Source organism: Mustela nivalis (genome assembly GCF_964662115.1).
Source record: "Mustela nivalis genome assembly, chromosome: 16".
NCBI lineage: Eukaryota > Metazoa > Chordata > Mammalia > Carnivora > Mustelidae > Mustela > Mustela nivalis.
Window position 1 is genome coordinate 67,906,713 of NC_139035.1, and position 24,046 is coordinate 67,930,758.

General features: G+C 65.7%; 1 protein-coding gene across 3 annotated transcripts in view; it reads left to right on the forward strand.

Annotated features, from left to right (window-relative positions):
* The first annotated feature begins 2,618 nt into the window (after positions 1 to 2,618).
* Positions 2,619 to 24,046, forward strand: part of KCNN3 (potassium calcium-activated channel subfamily N member 3) — a 114,962-nt gene continuing 93,534 nt past the window's right edge. For 2 of the 3 annotated variants that reach the window (XM_082703574.1, XM_082703573.1), the window contains exon 1: positions 2,620 to 3,873. In XM_082703574.1, the coding sequence (XP_082559700.1) occupies positions 3,001 to 3,873 (873 nt within the window). In that variant the 5' untranslated portion in view covers positions 2,620 to 3,000. Of the gene's footprint in view, positions 3,874 to 24,046 lie in introns of all 3 variants that reach the window. The other variant, XM_082703575.1, reaches the window with a different exon arrangement.

Below are 24,046 nucleotides of genomic sequence, written 5' to 3' on the forward strand. Positions count from 1 at the left end.
GTGGGAGGGTAGCTCACCTCCGTCGTGAGCCCACAAGCCCCCGAGGGCTGACTACGTGAGTCGTACGGTACAGCTTACTTTCATAAATATCAGTAAGACTGAATACTACTGGTAAGGATTTCAGGATGGATGGAAAGTGCTGGAGTCTTCGGGTTGGACAGACCTGAATTTGAGCCCGGCTCCGCCACGAGTTCTAGTTAGTCACTGTAGGCAAGTTTTAAAACCTGCCTAATTAATGCCTCGCTGTCCTCATCTGTAAAGTGGTTGATGGCTCCACCTCTTGGGTTCTGAAGACATGGTTATGGCTAGGAGCTCGGGGAGGTGCCGGGGCTTCCCGACCAGGAGGGTTTGGACAGGCAGCGGTGGACAGCAGAGAAGAGCTGGCCAGGAAGATCTGATGTGGTCAGTCCCAGGGCTGAGCAGCCGCCGGCGCCGTCTGGTGGGATGGCCCGCTCCTGCCGACCTGCGTCGAGTCCTCCACACCCCGTGGCAGGGCTCTCATTCCATCGAGCAGGACGCCGAAGATTAGGAGGGCATCGGCCTGCCTGTGATCCCGTGGCCATGATGTGGCAGCGAGGACTCCAGCCCAGGCCCTCAAGCTCTGCTCTCGCCAGTCCAACAGGGCGGCTGCGTGGATGGCTTCTTCGTCTCGGTGTCGAGCTCCAGCCCACTTCCCAATGAGTCCGCTGTCCATCTTTGGCTCTGAACGTTTGCCCCCCCCCCCCGCCCCGGCTGTCCCTCACCCCCTGACAGCAGGACACACTCTCACAGTCCCTGTTTGGATCCAAGAGGCACATCCAGTAGAGCCAGAGGCAGGAGGCTGGCCCAGAAAGGTCAGCTGAGGCAAAAGGCCGGTCACGGTGGTGGAGTGGGCCCAGACCTGGAGTCTGTCTCTGAAAATTGATTTTTTTCACAGCCCAGATGCTGTATCTGGGACTGAGAACCAATACTAACAGCATGTTCTGTTACTAACAACATAGTAATGGTAATTTATTAGGAAATCATTAAGCCTGTGTGTGATTTGGAGCCTTGAACCGAACAGGTGCTCTGTTTGGGCATAGGGGGAGGGGAAAGGGGGAGGGCAGAGTATACTGGAGGGCGGGTGGGCTCTGCAGGGCCTGCACGTGGGGAAGACAGGGGAGGCGGCAAGCTCGCGACTGACCCTGGCTTGATGACTGGAGGGGCAGTGGGGGGCGCAGGGGGAGGAACACCTCGCTGGCAATGATAACAGGGGTCAGGGTCATTGTGTGTGACTGTGACTATTCAGGCTTCTGGGGCTGTGACAGAGTACAAGTAATATTTAGTTCTTAGTCATCGAGGCCAGTAGGGGCCTGGAGAGGTGAGCCCCCGCGTGATGGGGTCCGCTGGCCTATTTGTGGGAGCTCCGCCCACTTGCTGCTCACTGTTCCAGGGAGCGGCTCTAGCGACCCGCTGTGTGTGTGAGCGCGTGTGCGGGTGTGTGCGGGTGCGTGTACAGGGGCTTGCGGGTCAGTGCGTGTGTACCTAGGGACACGTGTGCCTCTGTGTGTGTGGGCGACTCTCCTACTCTTTCCTCTTCCCAGGCAGGGAAGCCGCTGGACAGAGGAGTCATTCCCCCTCCTAAAACCCCAGCTGTGCCTGGGGACTCCCATAATGACCCCTTCCTGGCTGATCCCTGAGTCCGCGGCGGTTAGGAGTGGGAATGCGTTCACCTGGTTCCATGTCTTCGGAACTCCCGTTGCACACAGCGGGCGCTTAATAAATACTCGGTGATGGCTCTGAGCCCGGGAAGCCAGCCGCTGGCCCCAGCTCTGACTCTCAGGGCCCCGCGGGGGGGAGGTGGGGGGTACTTCGGGCCTGACCCTCTGCTGACCCCAGGCCCCAGGAGCCGGCCCCTCCGCTGGGCCTGCTTCGGGAGGCCGGTTCTTCGTGCACGGCCGCTCTCGGTGCTCCCGCAGCATCGCCGGCCGCGCGTCGTGGCGGGAAGGCCTGGGAGAGGGAACCGAGTGGCGCGTCACACCCGCCCGGGTTCGAACCCCAGCACCCCCGTTCCCAGCGGGGCGCGGCTGCCAGGCGACCTCTCCGTGCTTGCGTGACTGTCCCTTCGGCTCTCGCGCGTGGAAGGAGGATGACATCACTCGCGCGGAGTGGACGCGACGGCTGGGCACGACAAAGGGGCGCCCTGCACACTCACTGCGGCGTCCCGAAGGCGAGCGCCCGCCCCTGCGGCCGGGACGCGACCCCGGAGTAGCCGCTCCGCGCGTCTGCGCCCCGGGTGCGCGCTGGGAGCGCGAGGCCCAGCTCCGGGCGCTCGGGGTCCACCTGCCGCGCCCGCCGCACCCGCCGCGCGCCTTCCTGCCGGCCGCCCCCGCTCAGGGCGCGCGGCTCCCCCCGTCGCGAGGCCCCGCGCCGCCTCTCAGCGCCCCGCGGGCGCGCACGTCCCTGTGGCCGCGGCCCGCGGGCTCCGGCCGCACCTGTCGCAGGAAGAAGGGCCGGCCCGGGGCGGGGGCGGCGGCGGGAACTACAGCTCCCAGCCCTCGCTGCGCGGCCCGGGGAGGGGGCCGCGGGCGGCAGGCCCCGCCTCCGGGGAGGGGCCCGCGCGGGGGCGGAGCCAGGAGGCGGGCGGGCGGGGGGGGACGCGAGCCGAGCCAATGGGCGCCGCGGCCACTAAGTGGGCTTGGCTTGCCGAGCAGCGCCGGCCGCAGGAGGGGAGCAAAGCTGTTGAGCCCGCGAGGAGTGAGGCTGAGCCTGGCCCTGCGCGCTCCCCGAGGGCCACCTCCGGAGTCGGAGTTCCTTCTCCGCTGCTTCCCGCTCCAGGCCCCTCCTGCCCAGGGCAATGCATCCTTGAGTGGCGGCGTCTGGACCCCAGGCAGCCCCAGAGGACCGAAGCCAAAGAAAGAAGACTGGGGCCAAGACACCCGGTGGGGGCTTGGATGCCTGGCTTTCTCTGAGGCCGTCTTCGGAGCGAGGGTGGCTTTGGGGTGGGGGCTTGTGCTGCAGGGAATCCAGCCAGGCCCCAAGATGGACACTTCTGGGCACTTCCATGACTCGGGGGTGGGGGACCTGGATGAAGACCCCAAGTGTCCCTGTCCATCGTCCGGGGACGAGCAGCAGCCGCCGCAGCCGGCAGCAGCCCCCCAGCAGCCCCCGGGACCCCTGGCGCCGCCTCAACCCGCTCAGCTCCAGCAGCCGCCGCCACCACCACCACATCCCTTGTCTCTGCTCGCCCAACTCCAGAGCCAGCCCGTCCAGCCCGGCCTGCTGCACTCCTCTCCCACGACGCTCAGGGGCCCCCCTTCGGCCAACTCCACCGCCGTCCTCCACCCTTCCTCCAGGCAGGGCAGCCAGCTCAATCTCAGTGACCACTTGCTTGGCCACTCTCCAAGCTCCACAGCCACAAGTGGGCCTGCTGGAGGCGGCCGGCACCGGCAGGCCAGCCCCCTGGTGCACCGGCGGGACAGCAACCCCTTCACGGAGATCGCCATGAGCTCCTGCAAGTACAGTGGTGGGGTCATGAAGCCCCTCAGCCGGCTCAGCGCCTCCCGGAGGAACCTCATCGAGGCCGAGCCTGAAGGCCAGCCCCTCCAGCTCTTCAGCCCCAGCAACCCCCCCGAGATCGTCATCTCGTCCCGGGAGGACAACCGTGCCCACCAGACCCTGCTCCACCACCCCAACGCCACCCACAACCACCAGCACACCGGCACCACCCCCAGCAGCGCCACCTTCCCCAAAGCCAACAAGCGGAAAACCCAGAACATTGGCTATAAGCTGGGACACAGGAGGGCCCTGTTTGAAAAGAGGAAGCGGCTCAGTGACTATGCTCTGATTTTTGGGATGTTTGGAATTGTTGTTATGGTGATAGAGACCGAGCTCTCTTGGGGTTTGTACTCAAAGGTAGGGGCTGCGATTTCTCTTTATACCTTGAACAAAAGGGATATGTAGGTAGCAACAGAGAGAGAGAGAGAGAGATTGATGGAGGGGCGAGGCGGTGGTGGGAGAGGCGCTTGCTCAATTATATGGAACACGCGAACTTCCCATGGTTTTCCTTCTGAATCCCGGGAGAATTCATTCCTCGCTTTCTTGGGGGGGCTCCCCGCACACTGCCTGCTGCAGACTGCTAGGGAGGAGGACGGATTCGCTGCTGAGACGTCGTTTTCGTCCCGGTTCCCTCGTACCGAGCAGAGCCCAGCGGCGTAGCGCACCAATTAATTACCCTCTGCCTTGATGTGCCTCCCGGTTCCCTCCTCTGCTCCCTGCCCTGCTCCATTTTCCCGAGGATGGAAGAGAAATAAATGTCTGGGTGGGGGGCGGGGACTCCTTCCTCTCCTTCTCGCTCTGGCTTCTCCCTCTCTTCCCAAGTTTCTCTTTCCCCCCTTGTCCCTGACAGACTTCGGGCTAGATGGCAGAGCACCGGGGACCCAGGTCCCTTGGGGCAGGGGTGAAAAGGGGCAGAAGGACCCCCCCCAAGTCCTTTCCCTCAGGAAAGAGCCCTCAGCAGAGGCCGTTGCCTGTAAACAGCCGGCAAACCGGCTACAGGTGTCCCCAGCAGAGCAGGTGGGCGCCGCCTTGGCCTTGGCCCCGGGGAGCGCCTCTCCTTCAGATGGGCTGACAGGGCTTCCCCGAGCCCCGGGATCCGTGAGGCGGAGTGTGTGCACACCCGGCTGAGGCGTGCGGCTCAGAAATCACGGCCTCCAGGGGCGTGGGGGAGGGAGGCAGGTGGGTTTCCGCCAGGGCTCTGCCTGCTGGGGGCCCTGCTGCGCTGGCAGGCCGGAGGGCTCGGGGCGCCGGGCACTCGGCGGGCAAGTGGATTTCTTCCCGCTGTCCCCCTCACCCCCAGTGTGTCGTGGGGGAAGGCGTGTGTGCGTGCTTGCTTGTCCCTTGGATTTCTCTTATTGGTCATTTGGGCAGGGGGAGGCTGGGAGGGGTTCAGCTGTCGGAGGTTTCAAACAGAGCTCCGTTCAGGCTGGGCACAGCTGCTGCGGGGTTGCCACATTCCTCGTCGAAGCCCGGCCGCAGAGCCTGGGAGGTGCCGATCGGATTTCCCTCCTTCCCAGCCTCTGTCCCCCGCAGGCACGGGCAGACCTGTCAGGCCACCTGAGTAGCCAGCACCAAGACGTCCTCGCACGCGGAGGGTCCCCCAGGGGCACGCTGCGGGGGGGGGGGCTGCCCCAGTGGAGGGCGGCCCCTGGAAGCTGCCTGCATCCGAATAGTGCAAGGGTCGGAGCCCCTCGGAGAGCAGGAGTGAGTGGGGTTTCCCCGGGAATAGCAGCTCACTTAGTCATCCCGGAGCGAGCCTCTGAGCTGCTGCTCTCTCTCGGGGCTGCCTCTCCTGCGGGTGCTTGGGAGGGGGCGGGGAGGGGCTGCCGTCCTCGGCACAGCCCTGCCTACCCCCAGCCCCCCGTGGGGGCCGGGAGCCCTCCCTGAGGGAGACTGACGAAGGCCCAAGGGCAAGGGGGTGAGGGCAGGGGGCAAAACCAGCCTCCCAGCCACCCCCCCCACCGCTCAGTGCTCTTAAGGGAATGGCTCTCGGCGTGGGGCACGTTGGTCTTCAAGCCATGGGGGGGCGGGTTTGCTGCCGGCAGGGGAGGGTCTGGAGCGGGCACCTCCCTGAACGAGTGCCCGGGGAAAGGGCCTTACCCAGAGTCAGGGAAACCAGACTCTGGTGTGAAGGAGGGGGGAGGCGGGCCCACGGGGCTGGGCCTCACCCGGTTCTAAGCTGCTGACCATCACGGCCGTGTGCGGGGCTGGGACCGCCTGCCCTAGCTGAGTGCCCTGAGACAGTGTGGGCTGTGACCAGCAGGGCTCACGGGAACCTGCTGCCTTGCTCCCCAGCCTTCCCATCTGCCCCTCTGTACACTGAGTCAATCTGGGACACGCGTTTTCAGGCTGCCTCCCGGGTCAGGCCACGCGGACACAGGATGCGTAAGGCGGCGAACCCTCGGCACTCCCAGTTACGAACAGGGTCTTTGTAAAGAGCCCGGGTGACGTCTGGGTCCCAGCCCGCTGCTCCCAGGGCTGTGATCTTGGACGAGCCACAGGGTAACTTCTGCGAGCGCGTCTCCCCAGCTGTCAACGGGACGGCTCCCACACGGGCCTGTTGTCATTGTTATTAATAGTGGCGACGAGGGGAGCGTCTTTGGGCCCAGCTCTGGCTGCAGAGCCGAGTCTCCCCAGGCTGGAGCTCTCCCTTGGCCGTGGCGTGAGAAGTTGTGTCCTGTCAGGGAGAAGTTGTGAGAAGGGGCCAGGTCTTGTGTCTGCAAACGGCTCTCATCATGGCTCTGTTGCAGGGGGTGGTACGTGTGTCCCCCGCCTCCCCGGCCTGTCACAGGCTCCACGTGGCCACAGGGCTCGGGTCAGGACAGAGGGCCGCGCGGCTGTCTGGCGGGCCCAGGGCTGGGCTGGGCAGCTGTGTCTCGAGCCGGAGAGCTCCAGGCGTCTGTCGGCTTTCCTGACCAGTGTGGCCGTCACACTGAGGGTGGCGCTTCCCACTCAGAGGCCCTTGGGAGAGGGACACGCGTCTTCACCGAGCGACGGGAGGCCGCTGGCCTGCGCGGAGCTGCTGCTTGCCGGGGCTCTGTCTCCTTCCTCGGGGCCGCGGCCCCGGCGGATACCGGCTGCCGGGAGGAATTTGCCACGTGGCCCGGCGCCCTTGCGAAGGAGCAGGGCCTGCCTGGAGCATGTTCCGAGGTCGTGGGGAAGGGGCCGGTGTGAGGAGGTGAACTGTCCTTCCCGCAAGCCCCAGCTGACGGCGGGGAGCGGGCCAGGCCCAGAGACCCTGCTGGGAACTCTGAGTGATTTGGGCTCTGCTGCGTCTGTGCCAGTCGGAGCTCAGGCGCCGTGTCTTCGGGGCGTCCTGTGACCTTCCCGAGCTGGCGGGAGGCCTCGAACTCCCTGCTGTGCTCTGTCAGCTGGTTGGAGGGAGAGCCGGGGCCAGGCCCTCTCCTCCCCGGGCTGTGCACCCCCTGCCCCCGTCTGCTTCGTGCTGTGGCTCGGCTGTGCCTCTGTCCAGCCGGCAAGTCCCGGGGGGCCTGGTTCTCAGGGACCTCTGGGCTCAGGCGGCGGGGCCACCTCAGGGGAGGCCAGGAAATGCTGGTGCAGCGAGGCAGCTTGCCGTGTCCCCTGTTCGTGTCCAACCCCCAACCAGCCCCGGGCTTACCATCCAACTGGGTCTCACCTCCTGGGCCGAGCGGTCCTCTGCCTGGTCCTGCTGCTGGGCTTGCCCAGGCTGTGGGGTGGGGGGTGGGGCAGTGGGACCGTGCTCCCCAGATTGCCCTGTCCCCCCGCCCCTGTGCCTGGCTCTCTGTCCTTCACAACACCTCGGGGCCCCCCCTGGGAAAGGGCAGGTCCCTCTGCATGCCCAGGGGAGCTAGGTCTCCTGTACATTTACTGTTCAAAGAAAATGGGGTGCCTTAGGGCCAACATGTTGTGTGTCTTTGCTGACCTCACAGAGGTCAGGGAGTCCACACTCAGCCTCTAGCCAGAATGACTGAGTAGGTTTGCAGGTCCCAGGTCTCTGAGCCCCCGCCTTCCCCAGCCATGTGTTTGGTTCCCCCAAAGACCTTGTGTGCCAAAGGGCAGAGCAGCAGGCCGGCTTGGCTGGGAGCACAGCCTGCACCTGCCAGGCCCAGGAGCCCCTTGGGATAGGCGGGTGGCTGTCAGGGACCCCTGGCCCTTGGGAGGAGACGCCTCAGTGGTCTCGGGAATGTTGGCATCTGAAGGGGACAGACCCCTCCCCACCCCGAGTGGCGCCTGCAGGACAGGGCTGCGGGAGGTGGGAGGGTCTGAGCCCAGGCACAGGTTTTCCTCTGAGGTTGTGCTGACTGTCTGCCCCGGGAGGGCAGGAGCAGCTCTGAGAATATGGAAATGAGGTTCTGCCCCCATCCAGGGTGGTGGCGACACTATTTACAGCCTTTGTGGTGGGCTCACTAATGAGTCAAAGGTTTGTGACCGCAGCGGGGACCAGGGTGGCGCGCTCCTGTCCGTGGCGCGTCATCATGCCGTCTGTAGCCGTCTGGGGAGGCTTTGGGGTGCTCGCCGACACCCCTCCCTCCCGGCGGCGTCCCCTGCGCCCGGGCCTGGTGCTGTCGCTGGGTGAGGGTCTGCGGCATGGGCTTGCTGGGAAGCTGGCGGCCACCTCGCATGTCCCTTCCTGAGCTTATGGGGGGGGGTCACAAGGCTGGGCCAGGGTCCAGAGATCCGCTCTGAAACACAGAAGGTAAAGACACCTGAGCGGGAAGGAGCTGGTGTCCCCTGCGCGGAGCGGCCGCCGCCTGCTGTTTGTGGCTGGTCCCGCGGCACCCTGGGGGACACCGCGGGTGACAGAGTGTGGCTGTGAGGGGCGTCTCGGCCAGTTTTTCTTTATTTTAAATCCCTGAACGGGAGAGCGAGAGACCGGGAAGGCAGCTACTCCTCTCTAAATGGCGAGGGAGGGGACGCGGCCTGCTGAGCTGGAGGACGCGGGCGGGTCTGAGGCGCTGCCCCGGAGCCCCGCGGCTGCCGGAGGGCTGGGGGCCAGCAGGGCCTGCAGGCACCCCCGAGGCAGTGGGGGGCTCCTGAGTCCTAGCGGTGGGCGTGGCCACGGCCCCGTCCCCTCGCCCCGTGGTCCCCAGGCCAGGCTGCCGTGTGAGCCCGTGGGGTGCTGCGATGAGCACCCAGGCCTGTTCCTTTGCCAGCTACTGCTGGAGAAGCTGCTCGTCCCTGCGGGGAGAGGCAGGTCAAGGCTGAGGGGCTGGAGCGCCATGACACGGAGCCCTGGGCGGGGACGGATGTTTCAGGGGAGGCAGGGACCTGGGGGGCACCCGTGTGGGGCCCTGGGGCAGCATGGGTCTGGGCTGAGATGCGCGCAGGCCCACGTCCCATGGGGAGGCCTGCGGGTTCTGCCCTGGGGCGATGCCGGCCAGGCAGGGCTGGGGAAGGCGCAGGGCTCACCCGGGAACAGGAGCCCCCCCGCCAAGGCCCCCAGCCCTCCCGTGGGCAGCTCTCCCTCCCCAGCACAGGTGGCCGGGCTCCGGCCGGGGCGACCTACCGGGCTCCACAGGTTGTGTGTGTGGCACGCCGTACCTCTGTGCCGGTGTTCCTCACGCCCCCGGCGGCCCTGGGGTCACTACTGACAGCGGCAGGCAGAAAACTGGGCTGCAGAGTGGGTTGTGGTCTGCGCCCAGGGCCCCTGAGCGGGGGCGATGGTTCTGGAGCCAGAGGCCAGGTTTCCAGTGCCTGCTTGTCTCCCTGTCCCCAACCCTGCCACAGAGCTCAGTGAGGGACTCGAGTGAGGGAACCGCTACAGGCTCCTCCGTCCCTGCCGCTGGGGTTTCCCTCTCCATCCTCCGGGCCCAGTTTCCTCCTTCCCTGGCACGAGGCTGTGCTTGGCTCTGTTCGCAACAGTGTTCAGGAAAGGCCCGTCTGCTCCCCCTCTTGCTTCCGACTCGCTTAGTGGCCATTGTCAGGACCCTTGGCCTCTCTGGGCCTCTCTTTCTCGGACTCAAGCATGAGGGCAGGGTTCTCTCCACACGCACCCCCTTCCAGCCCTTTCTGGTCTCAGTGCATTTGCTCCGCTACAAAGACCAAAGCCTACTGTCCTCAACTTCTGTCGTCGGGGGCCAGGTTTGCACCCCGGTGCACCCATCCAGGCTGACCTCCGTGTCCGCTGGTGGCACTGGGGGTGCTGAGGAATGAGGCAGCACTTCAGGGTACTGGAGAGGCTCCCTGTGGACAGCGGGTGGTCCCCAGGATGAACTGGGCAGAGTGGAGGGAAGGGGGCTGGAGCCATCCTGCTGGGGCAGGGTACAGGGCGGGGAGGGAGGACAGGGGCACACGGGGACTTCCTGGGGCCAGGTGTCACCTGGAGCTTCTCTGCAGGGAGCAGCAGGGCAAGGGCACCGGGCAACGTAGTACCTCACTGACACCTGCAGTCGGCGGGAGCTCCGTGTCCGCACCGAAGACCTGAGGCTTTTCTCCGAGCTGGTGGCCCCAGCAGAGCCGGGCTATGGTGGCGGTCAAGGGCTTGGGCTCTGGGTTGGAGTTCGCGGCCTCTGATGGTGGGTCTCCAGGGAGTTTCCTGAGTTTGAAGCCCATCTCTCCCGTGTTCGGAGGGACTCCCAGCCCCCGCCTGCCGGTAGTGCCTGACGTGGAGTCAGGCACACACTGAGCCCTGCCCCCTGTGACTGCTGCGTCGACGAGCCTGGTGCCTAGAAGCTGCTCCTGTGAACCCCCAGGCTCCTGGAGGGCAAGGGGGTGGGCGGGGCACCCGTCACCCTCTGCACCATCAGCCACAGACGCGGGCTCTGGAGGAGGCGAGCACGTGCGGCCTGTGCCTCCTTCTCATCCTTGGGTGACAGGCCACCCGTCGTGTTTCTGGACGGGTCCCCCTGGGTGCATCTGCACGAGTGAGGGGAGGCAGGATGTTTCCTCCACCTGGAAGGTGGAGCTGCTGTGGTGGCCTGGCCTGGGCTTCTGGAGCCTTCCTGCCTCAGGGGATCCAGTTGTCCTGACCCACAGTCAGCAATCCGTGGCCTGGGCACAGCTAATGGGGTGTGTCCGTGCAAACGGGACAGGTGGAGAGAACAAAAATAAGGCCATGGAGTCAGGCCAGAGCCTCCGAGTCCGGGAGGAAGGTCAGGGGGACGCGCAATGACCGATGACGGAGCAGAACGAGGCGGTGTGCGTGGGACAGCGCTGGGGAGGGACGGAGGGTGGCGGTGGGCCCACGAGGAGGCCGTCCTGGCACAGAAGCGGGGGGCCGAGGAGACGCGGGGGCTTCCTCGTGGGTCTTAAGACGACAGGCTTTCGGGAGACTCGAGACAGGGAGTGCGGGGCTGGGGGCAGCGAGAGGACCGGCTTCTTCCCCGGCTCCTGGCTGTGGGCCGCTGCCGTCCCCCCGCGCCGGGCATGCCAGGGCGCCAAGAGCCCCCCGGTGCGGGGGGACATGCCGGGGGTCAGGGCCTGCCCTGTGAGGGGGACAGTTTTGGTTTTTCTTTCCTTCCGTGAGGGCCGCCTGGCCGCGAGGTAATGAGAGCCGGACTCCGAGCAGAGCCGCGGGGCCCTGGGTGCGCGCCGCGCGGACGGCGTGAGGAATTCGCAGACTGGCGTCTGCTGTGTTCGAGTCAGCTCGGCGGGCATTTTCCTAAGGGACAGGCGTGATGTCAGCGTCAGATGGGCAAGAAAGCTGTGTTCCAGGCCCCTCCCAAGGGGCTGAGCCTCCACCGCTCACCCCCGGGAGCGCAGGGCCCGGCCTGCCAGCCGCGTCTCCGCGAACCATGGTTTGCCGTTGGGCACTTACCGACTGGGACCCCCGCAGAAGTGGGGCCCGCCAGGGGTGGGGAAGGAGCCCCCCGGGCAGCGGGGGGCTGGTCTGACCCAGGCCCTCACCGCTGGGGGCCGTCAGGCCGGTGACGCCCGGTCCCCAAGCCTCGCTCTCCCGCTTGTGCGTGGAGGGAACGGCCTGCAGCAGCCGGGCGAGGGGCTCGTGGCTCCGGGGGCCGCACGCCCCAGCTGCTGCCGAGCGGAGGCCTTCCTAGCGCCTTTGCCGGACTTGGCACCTGCCGGCATCCGCACGGGGATTTTGCAGAACTTTTCTCCTTTTAAAGAAGATTCCCGATTTTAACAGAGCCATTGCTTCTCTCTTCTGGCTTCCCCGGGGTCGAGTGCTGGCTTGCTGGGCTGGGGGGCCGTGTGGCTCCCGTGCGTGGGCGCGTGTGGGGACGTGGGAACCGCTGACTTCGCGATGTTGCCTCCCCCCCGGGAGGAGAGCTGGGCTGCGCATGTCACTGTGCGTCAGGCTCAAGGTGGATGGGCTGCGGCCTGAGGGGGAGCTGGGGGCACAGCTGGCCAGGGGTGGATTCATACCTCTAAGCCGGACGGCCGAGTTCTGCGGACCCTCAGGGGTGAGGAAGGCAGGGCGGGCCATCCGCTTTACAGATCTCAAGGCCCAGAGAAGTGATTAGTCCAAGGCCACTCAGCATCGCAGGGGACAAGGGTGCAGGGGGTCTAAGTCGTAGTCCCGCCGAACTCCTACAGGCGGCCGGCCCTGCTCGTGGCTCCGGGAGCGCACAGGTCCGCGCCGTTGAGGACTTGGTCAGCGTCAGGGTCTCGTCAGCCGCTGTCGGCCGCCTCTTCCTGAAACAGCTCCGGCTCTCGACACTGGCCCGGGGTCCGACCCTGACTGTGTACGATTTATCCGAGTGGCCCTGGGCAGTGGCCTCCTTGTCTGGAAAGTGGGACCATCATTCCTTCTGCTGAGGGGGGCGATGGGGGACTCCGTGTGGCACGGACCGGGCCCTGGGGGCTCCTTGGCCCACACGGGTCTCCAAGGCTCGGCTTTTCTTCCCAGAGCCCAGTGGCCATGGGACTCCAGGGGACCCTTCAGCTGGTCCCGTGACTCTGGCCCCCACCCCGCCTGCTCTGGGCTGGACCCGGTGTCCGCACTGCCGGATGCCTCCCGTGCCGTGGCGGGTCTGGTGGTGCCGTGCTGGGCGGGGGGCGTGGGGCGCAGGAAACCAGGCCGGGCCGCGCTGTCTGATGGCGAGGAGAGGACCCCCGGACCGAGGTGGCTTGGGCGGGGCCGAGAGCCGCTGCAGGGTGGAGGTGGGGCGGGGAGAGCCGCCCCTGTGGTGGGCTGGGTCGTGTCTGATGCCCCCGGCCTCAGCAGCTCGGGAGAACACATTGCTCTCATAGAATAGAAGGCTTCACCCTAGAAACGGCTCCCACGTGCGTCGCATTCAGGAGGGAAGACGGGCAGAGCGGGGAGGGGAGGGACACACCGAGACTCTTCCGTACCCCTCGTCTCCTCAGTCCCCACGATGGTCCCGATGGACAGACGACCCAGCTGAGCTCAGGGAACTTCCCAGAGCCACAGCCAAGAAGGAGCTGGCCCGTGATCTGAACCCGGAGTGCCCTCGGTGCCTGTGTTCTGTGTGGCCGCTTCCTGGCTTCAGCCCTTTCAAGCCCCAAAGCCATTTTCTCCTCCTGGGTGTCCACCCCGCCCACTGCACCCTATTACCCTGGCCCCCTCCTGGCCCTACCAGCCTCGCCCAGAGCTTCAGTGGGTGATGGGAGCTCGGTGGGAGGGAGGGCTGTTGACGACAGGTTTGTTGACCCGCCGGGAACCCCGGGATGCTGGAGTACGAGCTGGGCTCCGGGGCTGAGGTCCCCCACGGAAGAGGGCGACAGGGACCAGGTGTCCTGCTTGGCTTTGGGGCCCAACACTTGCTGAGGCCTGGGCTCGCAGGCTGGTTGGGGAGGGACAGAAGCAGGTGCACGCGGCCTGGATCTGACCCCCAGCCTGAGGCTAGGTCTCCCACGTGGCCTCTCCCCCGCGGCCCCCATGTCCCTCCACATCTGTCATCCACCTGGGCCGTCTCCCAGATGGCTCTGCGGGTCCCACTCCCCGGGAGAGCCTGGCCTCAGGGTGGGGCACAGCAGATCTGGCTTTGAACCCTGTGTCTGTCGCTTACACGTGTGCGACGTGGGGCGAGTGGCCTTCATGCTTGTCTTCTGTCTCCTTGGGGGTTAATTGCGGCCCCACGTCTGGGGCAGTGTGGGGGTTAAACGGGACCCCACTGTGGGCAGAGCATGGGACGTGGTTGTTGGCCCGTGCTAAGCACCAGCAGAGATGTGGGTGCCGACGCAGGCCCTGGGCTGGGTTTGGGAGGCCTGGCTTCTGGCTTCTGGCCTCAGTTTTGTCATCTGGAAAATGGGAGAAGTGAGGTTGTGTACAGAACAGCTCCTCCAGGAGGGAGGTGAGGGCCAGATGGGGTCAGGAAGTGAGTTGGGGGGGAGATGGCGGGGCGAGGTTTAGCCCCCAGTCTTGGGAACAAAGCCTGCCAGATCACTGTGGCTAAGTGGGTTTTGTCACTCTTGGGAAACAGCTGAGAGAGACAGGCCCTTCTGGCCAGCCTCCCTCCCCACGGCCTGCTTCCCTGCAGGCCAGCCCTTGGCTTGAGGCCTGCTCCCTCCCGAGCTCTCCTAGCAGCAGGGATTTAATTACTATAATGTAAGTAGCCATGGCTTGAGGCCTTTTGGTGGCAGGGAAACAGATTTGTCTTCTCACTGGGAGAATAAAAATCGGTGGGAAGGAGCGGAAATGTACCTTCCCCAGTAGTGCCCACGGCGGCTTTCCTGGGGGTGTGGGGCAGGGCGGCGTCTGAGGCAAGGACCTCGCTACTTGCTTTTACCTTCCCTGGTGAGACTGCACCTGGCTGCCTCTGTTTCCCCAGTGATCCCGGTAGCAGCCCCACCAGCACCTACTGTGTGCCCGCCCTCCCCAGAGGAATCTCCGGCTACCGTTTGTTGAATGTCTAGCATGTGCCCGTTGCCCTGCAGGGATGGTGGAAAAAAAACCACAGCCAGACGGAAGCCAGGGCCTCCGGGAGCACCCGGGTCATGGCTAAAACGGACGCTGAACTCTGACACAGGCGCCCTGCTGGGAGGTGTTGCACGCGATCAAGGAAAGCAAAGCTGGAGGGGAAGGCACGGGAGAGTCGGGATGCTGAGCCGGTGTCCGAGAAGGCCTCCCCCGGGGGACGTCTGAGTGAGGGTCTTCCGGAGGTGAGGAAGCAGGACGGGGGGCCGGGAAGGCTGGGTGGGCCGGCTGCCCGCTAGCCTGCGCAGCTTCACCCCTGCGGCCGGGATGCCTGGCTCTGCCCAGGAGCCTGTTCACGTGGAACGGAAGAGAAACGGGAAGCCCCTGTCCGCGCTTTCTTACGGAACCCAGCAGAGCAGAGAGACCGCCGTTGCGACGAGTCACGAGTGGAGGGGACTGTGGACTGTTCGCCGCACTCTGTGCTTCATCTGAGTCTTTGAAGTCCAGCGTGTGCCCCCAGGACCTGCCCGCCGTCGGGCCCTGACCCGACCGTGGAATCCCAGATCCGTACTGGGGCTCAGAACTGACAGTGAGAGAAGTGGACTCACACGCCCAAGCTGTTGCAAGTATATCTAAACGTTTTCCAATAAAAACATGGACTTCCAGTTTTTAAAAAGGATTTATTTATTTTAGAGAGAGAAGGAATGTGAGTGGGAAAGGGACAGAGAGAATCCCACGCAGACTTCCCACGGAGCACGGAGCCCAAGGTCACGACCTGAGCCAAAACCAAGAGTCAGATGCTTAACCGACTGGCACCCGATGGGTCCCCTATGATCAATATATTATTTTAGATTTTATTTATTTATTTGAGAGAGAGAGCACACGAGTGGGGCAGCAGGCAGAGGGAGAGGGAGAAGCAGGCTCCCCGCTGAGCAGGGAGCCCGATGTGGGCTCGATCCCAGGACCCTGAGATCATGACGCGAGCTGAAGGCAGAGGCTCAACCCACTGAGCCCCCAGGCGCCCCCCAAACATCAGTTTTTAAGTGTCCATGCTAGACATGAAATAAATTTTAAAATCCTGCTGTAGTAGCTGCGTGGCATGGCCCGGTGGTCACATGGCCAAGGTCCACTGTGTTGGATGGTGGGGTCTCAGGGCTGCGAGGGTCTGCGAGGCCGACTCCCCAAAGGACGAGGGCCTGGGAGTGCATGGGGGGGGGCGCTGCAGTCTCCGTGGCATGAGGTGAGGCAGACTGAGGCCTCTGAGTGGCATCACGAGGTCTGACTCACATTTTAACAGGACCCACTGCTGAGTTGGGAACAGACAGGGGGTGGGGAAAAAGGAGCCCCAGTCCGGCGACCGGTGAGGGCCATGGGGCCTGGCAGGCGGGCACAGGCTGACGGTGAGGTGTGCTGGGACCCTGGGAGTCCCGGGGTGGAGGTCATCCCTGGCCGGCTATGGGCTGCTCTGGTGCTGGGAGGGGGGCAGAGAAAGGAGGAGTCGGGAGGTCACCCAGCAAATGCAAGGATGGGGTGTCCGTGCGCCGGCATGGGGGCCGGGGAGAGACGGTGTTGGGGGAAGACTCCGGGGTTGGACGGAGGTCGAGTGTGTCCGTGTGCAGCACGTGCCCCAGAGACAGTGGGAGGTCGGCGGACAGGGCCTGGGTGGGGGGCTCTGTCTGCGTCCCTGCCATGGCGGCTGGCTCCCCACCCGTTCCCAAAAACCGCCTGTGGCACCCCGGGTCACGTTTAAGAACATTCACCTGCATTCCCTCTAGCCCCACCACGCGCCCTCCTCGGAGGCCCCAGAGGACTTTATGGGTCAGAGCCACATTTCAAGTCCTGTTTTCCTGCTCTCGGCTGACCCCAGGTCCGTCTGGCACATCAGGAGGGTCCTCCGTGGCTGAGAGGTCCACTGGGAGGCCTGACTTCACACGCACTCTCGGAAACAGGACGCACGTCCACGGGTCCACATGTCTGACTGACTTTCCCGCGCATCCACTCGTGGGCCTGGGGCAGGGGTGAGGGGAGGCGGCAGCATCTCCTCAGGGCGGGTCCCATGCTCACCTGCCGTCCAGCCCAGTGTCCAGGGCTCTGGGGGGCTTGCGGGGAGCTGTCCCACCTGGCCCCTCACTGCCAGCAGGGGCGTCGGGAAGGGGACCACGAGTGGCCCTGAAGGCCTTCTCCATCGCCTGCCGATGCTGGGCCCTGGGCCTGGAGGGTGAGGTCTAGACCTGCCGGCCACAGGCTCTCTGTGGGGCAGACCCGGACTCTGGGCCTCGCTGGCTGGGGGACTCTGGTGGCTCGACGTTTGAGTCCGTTTGCTCGCTGGTGCAGGGTGGCTGGTGCCTGCCTTGGCGCGTGCTGAAGACGTGTTGATGAGGGGTCCCTGCTAGGGACTAGATGCCTGGTGAGCGCTGGCTCTGGGCACCTGCGCATTCCTGTCCTCCTGCCCTGGCCAGGCCTGCACTGCCCCAAGGGAGGGGGTGGGGCGCGGCGCAGGAGGCCGTCTGCTCTGGCACAAGACAGGGAAGAGAGAACAGGGGGACCCGTCCTCCCCTGTGATGCCCAGGACCCAACTCTGGGCCTCTAGATCAGGGCTTCTCAACCGGGGCAATCTGCTTCCCCGAGGGGCACTCAACACTGTCAGCCAACGTCTCTGGTTGTCACAGTAGGAGAGGGATGTTGCTGGTGGGGTGGGGCCGGCGGTGCGGCCGAGAGTCACCAGGCCCCAAACGTCGCCCAGGTTGGGAGACCCTGCTTTGGGCGACACACACTCACAGGTTCTCGGGGTGAGTGAGAACCGCTCACGTCTTATGGGGGGCAGCGCGGCTCCCTAACCCAGTGCCCTAACCCGGCGCCCTGAGCCTACGCCCCCGGCCTCGCTCACGGGCGGCCCTTGTGGCCATGGGCTCTGGGCCAGCAGCTGGAGGCCCAGGTCAAGGCTGGATTCTGCAGGGCATTTCCTTGTTCCTAGTGGCTGCGTCTGCCTCCCTGCAGGTCGGCTCTGGTCCGTCATCGGGACCATGGTGTCTCCAGGGCCACTCAGGGCAGGAGGCGGGGGGGTGTGTGGGGTGGCATGGGGACAGTCACCCCAGCCCTAAGGGGACTGCTGGGGAGGGGAGCCCAGGACCCCCTCTGCCCCTGCCAGGCCACACGGCCTCCTCCCAGACCCATGCATCAGGCCCCTTGTTTGGTGTTTCCTTAAACTGGCGGAACTGGTCCTTGTTCCTGCGCCTGTGAGTGGGAGACAGAGCGGGGTGAGCGGGAGGTTTTCCTGGTAGGGGAGAGACACCGGAGTGCGCCAGCCTGGGCACTGCCAGGATCCTTCTGGGGGGGGTGGGCCAGGATTCCCCAGGGGCTGCCGCAGGAAATCGGTGTTTGCTCTGAGCCCTGGGGACAGACAGGACCCACCGTGGGGAACGGTCTCCACCTCCTGGGCGGACTTCTGCAGATGCCCCTTCTATGATGGGCACCAGCCTCAGGGTCGCTGGGGGGCACGGAGGCAGACAGCTCGTGGTTGGGGGGTGGCCAGCTCCCGGGGTGGGCCTCCTGGGGCAGGCGCAGCAGCGTGTTGAGGGCACACCTGGGACTCCTGGTGTCTGGAGCTTCTCAGGCCTCGCAGGGCGCGCTGGGCTGGGAGGGACGGTGAGGCTTTGTGAGGCCAAAGGGAGAGCGTTCCAAGCTGCAGGGACAGCCTGGCCGGGGCCCAGTGCGGACAGTGCCAGGTGTTCTCAGGGAGGGACGGAGGAGACAGGCTTTCCTGGAAGTGCTGGGCACCAGAGACTGGAAAAGGGCCCAGAAGCTGGTCACGGGCCGGAGTCGGCACTCAGGTCTGAGGGCACAGAGCGTGGTGGGAGGCGCTGGAGGCGGGCGGTGTGGCCAAGCCGCAGTAGGGGCGGCTCGTGGGGGGATCAGGCCGTCTGGCGGGACGGGGCTGGCGCCGTTTGCGGGGAGAGGTGAGGGGAGGCTCACGTGTGGGGCTTGGCGTCTCCGCGCCCCGGGGGCCAGGCTGTGTGTGAGGCTGGAGGCCTGCTCTGCTCTGCTCTGCTCGGAGCCTGGGCCCCCCTGGAGCCCAGAGCTGCGAGACCCCCCCCATCCCGAGCTGCCGGCCCTGGGCTCGGGGCCCCACCCGACGCTCAGGAGGTGGGGCGCGGCCTCTCCTGCCTGGGAGGTGTCCTGGCGTCCGGCCGCCCGGAGCTGTGTGTGGGGCCCAGGGTTAGGCACCTGCACAGGGGGCTTGTGTGAACGCTTCAGGTAAGGGCACAGGCGGGCTGTCCTTCACTCAACAAATGGCCAAGAGGGGGTTTGGGGTCGATGACCTGGGCAGAAGCCTGGGTTCTCCAAAGGGCAGCGTCTCCCATGCAGCAGGCACGTTGGCCCCGTGAGGCGAGGGCTGTGGTCCCCCCACCGAGCCGGGCCAGGGGGTCCGGGTGAATGTCCTCATGGGAATGAAGGGTGGCCGGGTGGGGAGTGTGTGGGGATCCCCGGGCCAAGCGTGGGCTCTACCTGCCGTTCCCAGGATGGCTTCGACCTCGGGGTCTGCCTCAGTGTCCCCACGTGTACGGGCAGGGGTGAGGACGGCACTGGGTCTGTGGAGCTTGCCTCACGGTGCCACGGTGGGTCCAGATGGCCACAGGCGCCGGGGACGGACAGAGCTCTTCATTCACACGCACCCCTCCTGCCGTAAGGGCAGCAAGCAGCAGGGCAGAGTACCCCCTGAGGGCGGTCTCGGGGGAGCTGTGCAGGGAGGCGGAGTGTGAGGGGCCCGGGCACCGCCCGGCGGGGGCAGACACGAGGGACGTTGTCTGCGCAGAGTGGGGAAAAGTAGGTACAACTGAGGAGACAGGTACCGGTGAGCTGGCCTCTGGTTTGAGCCGCGGCCACTGTCCTGAGCCCCGTCAGTGATGACCTTCGCCGTGTGGTGCGGAGGTCCTGCGGCCCCCAGTCCCCAGAAGCTCTGAGGTCCGTCCCATCGTCACGTGGGGAGGGGGACTTCCCAGGGAGCCTTCAGGACGGCAGCAGCTGGGGGCCTGGGGTCTAGAGCCCCCCGCAGGGAAGAGGGAACAGGGCAGGATAGGGGGGAGGCATGCGGGCCGTGGCTGCAGAGGCTTTGCCAGGCCCTTTGGAGGTGGGCACGGAGAGGGTGCGTCTCCCCGCCCTGCGGGACCGGCCCTTGGGGGTCGAGAAGAAAGCCCCTGGCCGCGCCGGGGGGCGGGGACGCAGGAGCCAGGCCGGACCCGCGGTTCTCCTCCTCCCATGGGTAACAAGCCCATGAGCATCAAAGCGAGCTTTTCCCGGCTTTCTTTGCCGTGATTTAAACGGGGTTGTGGGAGGCCCACGTGGAAGGGTTGTGGAGGGATTGTGGAGCGTCTCTGTCTAGACTGGAAAGGCCCGGACGAGGGGGACAGTGGCCCCAGGACTGGCTGAGGTCCGGGGGCCCAGACGTTGAGCTTGGCCTCTTTCCTGCTGGAGGCTCGGAGGGCTCCGGCGCAGGGTGAGGTCGGGTCTGCTCTGGAGCAGACACCTCCAGCCGTGCGGCGCCTGAAGCAGACGTGTGCATCAGACCGGCCTCCGGGCACCTGCGTGGACAGGCCCTGCGGGGAAGAGGGGGCCCTTGGGGCCGGGGGGCAAGCTGCCCCCCTTCCAGATCTGCTCCCCAGGGCAGGTGCATCCGGTTCCATCTGGAGCCTGCGTGGACCCAGGCAGGTGGGCTCCGTGGCTCTCGGCGCCGAGAGCTCAGGCCCTGGTGCCCACGGCAGGGTTGGCGGGATGTGGGCGCCTGGGCGGGGCTTCCTCGGGGTCACGTCCACTGAACCACAGGGCTAACTGCCAGAAGGGTGGTGTTGAGAAGGATTCTGAGGGGCAGTGTGAGCTTCATGGGGACACTGCTGCGATGGACGCGTGGTGTCGTCCTAGGGCATGGGGAGGGTCGCCCGTTCTCACTGGGCCAGCCACTGTGCCCTCCCACCCTGGCCTGCTGACCCCCAGCCACCGTTCCTGCCCAGACGACCTTCCCTGGGAGTCCCCAGGGCACCGCATCCCCATCCCAGTGTCCGTGTGCCCCGGGTGCTGGGGCCAGTGCGGGCGAGAGCCCCTCACTGACTCCCCGGCTGTTCTCTGGCACCTCTGCGCGTTGCCTCCCAGGGTCTCAGCCTCGGTGGCCAAGCAGCCCACCTTCTGCGTGTCCCTCCCGGCCCCTGGGGCCCTGGTCCACCTGAATGCTGAGGGGAGGCGGGGGGCACGTGAGTTCCGATGCCTGGGGGTGGGCGAGCAGCTTCTCGTTCTGGACAAGGGGAGCGTCTGCATGGAGGCTGCAGGGGTGAGCCCGGCCGGGGAGGGGGCGTCCCGCTCAGGTCCTCACAGAGCAGACGCCGCGCCCTGGGGGCCGGGGCTCACGCTGGGTGTGCGGACCGCGGAGACAAAACGGAGCTCATCGCTGTCATTGCCGGCCCCCGCCCCCCGGCAGCGGCGGGCCCCGCGCCACCCCCCGCCCCGCCCAAGCTGCTCGGTCCTGGCTCGCGGCACTTGGGGCAGCCCCACTGTGTGGGCCGCTGAGTGTGGGCTTGGGCCTGCTGTCGGCTGGTGGCCAGGCCTCCTGATCTTGACCCATTGCTGGCTCGGCTGACACAAGCCCAGACCCTTCTCTCCGGGCAGGTGGGCTCTGAGGCTCTCCGTGGGTCTTGGGGCCCCGCGGTGAAAGCGGGTGGTGGGCGCGGTCAGCGGGATGTGTGAAGAGGGAGGTGTCCCCAGGAGCAAAGTCCCACGGGGAGTTAATTTTGGGAGGCCCAGGAAGGCTCATGGGGGCGGCCTGAATGGCCCCCGTAGGACCCAGTTGCCGTGTGGTGCCTGGAAGAAGGTGGCGTGGGCTGCAGGTCAGTGGGTTGGGGCAGGCGAGGGTGATCCCAGGGGCTCGCCACCTTGCCCCCTCCTGGGCTCCGCCCCAGCCTGGCCAGGCCCCCTCGCCCGAGGCGGGGGGGTCTGTGGGTGCCCCTCCGCGTGTGGCCTCCGTTTGCCTGTAGGGGCGGGTGTGGTGTTCCTGGGCCCACGCAGACCCTAGAATGGGGGCTCTGAGGTTCAGAGAGGGGACGCGATTGGCCCCAAGGCCCCAGCCAGTGGCCAGCCGTGGGCTTCTGGGCTCAGCCCCCCCGGGCGCGCCCCACATGCTCATCCCTGGTCTTCTCTAGGGCAGCGGCCGTGTGGACTCACACACGGGCACCTCTGAGTGTGACTCCCTCCTCTCACTGTGCTCTCGGGGCCCTCTTGGGCCTCTGTAGTGGAGAGAACTGGAGTGGGGTTCTTGGAGGGGGCGGGGCAGGCCCAGCGCTGCCCGCAGGGTGCCTGCCCCCGGGCTGCTTGGAGGGGTGCCGGGCGCGAGCACTGTGCCTGGTAGTTCAGACGCCCTGCGGGAGCCGTCAGGAGCCCCATGCTGGACTGAGAGACGTGTGAGCCCGTGTGAGCCCGTGTGACTTCAGGCGAGTTCTCAGCTGCTCTGAGGGTCGGTTTCCTTATTAATGGGGGTGACAGTAGCACGCGCCTCCGTGGTACCAAATGCGGCTCCATTTTGGAGTCGCTGGTGGATCTTGAAGTGCACATGCCCGGCTTCCAGCCCTCCTGGTGGAGGAGCCCAGGGCCACCTGCCCGTCAGGGACTCTGGAAACTCCCCAGGGGACATAACGATTGGCAAAGTCTGCAGCGGCCATCACGGGTCTGGGGGTCGGAGGAGGGGGGGGTCATTCGGTTGTCCGGCTCTGCTCCGTGTGGGGTCTGGAGGCACAGGAAGGGCTTGCCCTGAGGCCTGACCCCGGTGGCTCTCCTTGGCCCATCTTTACTCAAAAAGTCCCTCCTTAACCCTGGGGTCACTTAGCTGAGGTGCCCCTACAAGTCTCCTCCTGGTGGCTTTGGGGACGGGAGCGCTAGACCCCACGAGGTCCCCGGGAGGCAGAAGCCCAAGGTGCTGGCCTACAGTGCGCCTGGCCTGGGTGTGGTGGCCCGATCTCGGGGGCTCTGGGCAGGGTGTCTGTGGGGTCGCAGCAGGGGAGGGGCTTGGGTGGAGGAGTGAGGGACCCCAGATCCCACAGGGGTCCCGGCCTGAGTAAGGGAGGAGGGGCTCCTGCCAGCCAGCCCGGGGTGCGGTGGGGGTCTTTCTCCTTCAGGCGATCCCTTGTTCCTTTCCCCTGAACCACGGAGATCGGATTTAGCAGATGGAGCCCAAGCGGGGAAGTGAGAAGGGGGTCCTTGGTCTCGTACCAGGTCCCTGCTCCGGGGAGGGGGGCTGTGTAGCTCTTGGCGAACCACAGACCACTTTTCTGCCTTCTCCTCCGTCCACAAATCCTGCCCCGGCAAGTGCCTTTGACTCCTGTTCTTGCCACCACAAAACACAGGGAATCTTTTAATAGCACAGGCCCTTTGGATCTCTAACCAGTCGGTCACCAAATCCTACCCCAAATGTACTCAGAATAGATGCTTTTAATAAAATATATTACCTTTAAGCCAGTGTAAACCCGTGAAATTTATACATTTCTTTTAGAGCATCTCTACAAATTTTACAATATTGAAATCACCACCCAGTGACCTTTTGGGAAACACTAGATAAATTACAAGAGACCAACAGAGAGCAGGGAGGTCCGCTTCCTGGTGCTGCCCCTGCCCGGTTCTCAGGCTGAGCCTGGAGACCCCGACTCCCCAAGCACCGTCCCCAGACTCTGGGCGGGCGCAGCTGTCCGCTCTGGATACGGCTCCCCGACTCCGTCGGTGTGCCTCTGCTCTCCACCCCCGAAACTAGTCCCCTGGTGGCCAGGGTCCCCGGAAATGCGCTCGGGAGGCCCGGACTGCTTTGGAAACACCCAGATGGTCTGCTGAGGGTCTGCCCCAGGCACACGGCAGGAGCCCCTCGGCCGTGCAGGTGACAGCCGAGCCTGGCTGAGCCCAGGGGCCCTGCTGTGTTCTCAGGGTTTCAGCCCGCCCACTTCGTGTGCTTCTCCTCCACCCACAGGTCAGGTCCTCTGCCCTCCTGCCCCTTGGGCACCTTCCTCCCTACCAGCTGGTGATGGTCGGGGGAAGCCCAGCGGGTGACCCCTCTTCCTAATTTGAGGGGGGAAGCAGAATTTCGAAAGAAAATGGTCCATCAAACCGCGTCTCTGTGAGCCCCAAGGGGAGCTGCCTCTCGTAATGCCGATGCACAGGCCGGGGACAGGGCAGGGGCGGTGGGTGTGACCTCACAGGCGACCGAGGCCCACCCGGCTGCTGTGCCATCACGGTCTGTGACCTGCCCCTCGGTCGGCTGAGGCACTGCCCGCGTCTCCCAGGCCCAGGTCTCCCGGGCCCCCCTGCTGCGGTTTCCCCGCACAGACACCGCCTCCCTTGAGCCCTGGTCATGGTGGCCGCTGCCACCCTTAGGCTCGGGGAGGGAGGGAGAGGAGAGGAAAATCGGGGGTCAGAGCGTCTCCTAACCTGCCCAGGCCAGAGGCTGCTGGCCCTTCCGCAGGGGGAGCAGCTCTGTGAGGAAGGGAAGGAGACCTGTCCGAGCTGCCCACGGGCCACGCACGCCCTCGTTAATGAATTCCGCAGACAGGAATGGAGTTTTTCGCTGTGGGAGGGGCGGGGGCATGAAGACCCCGTGAGAGGACAGACAGCGGGTCCCCGGGGCTCGTGGGCTCTGCCCCTCCACTCTTGCTCCCAGGGGGGGACGCAGGGGGGAGGAGCCACGTGGGAGAGGGCGCTGCTGGGGGTCGCAGGCTCACAGCGGGGTCTTGAGGGCACCCGAGGAACGTG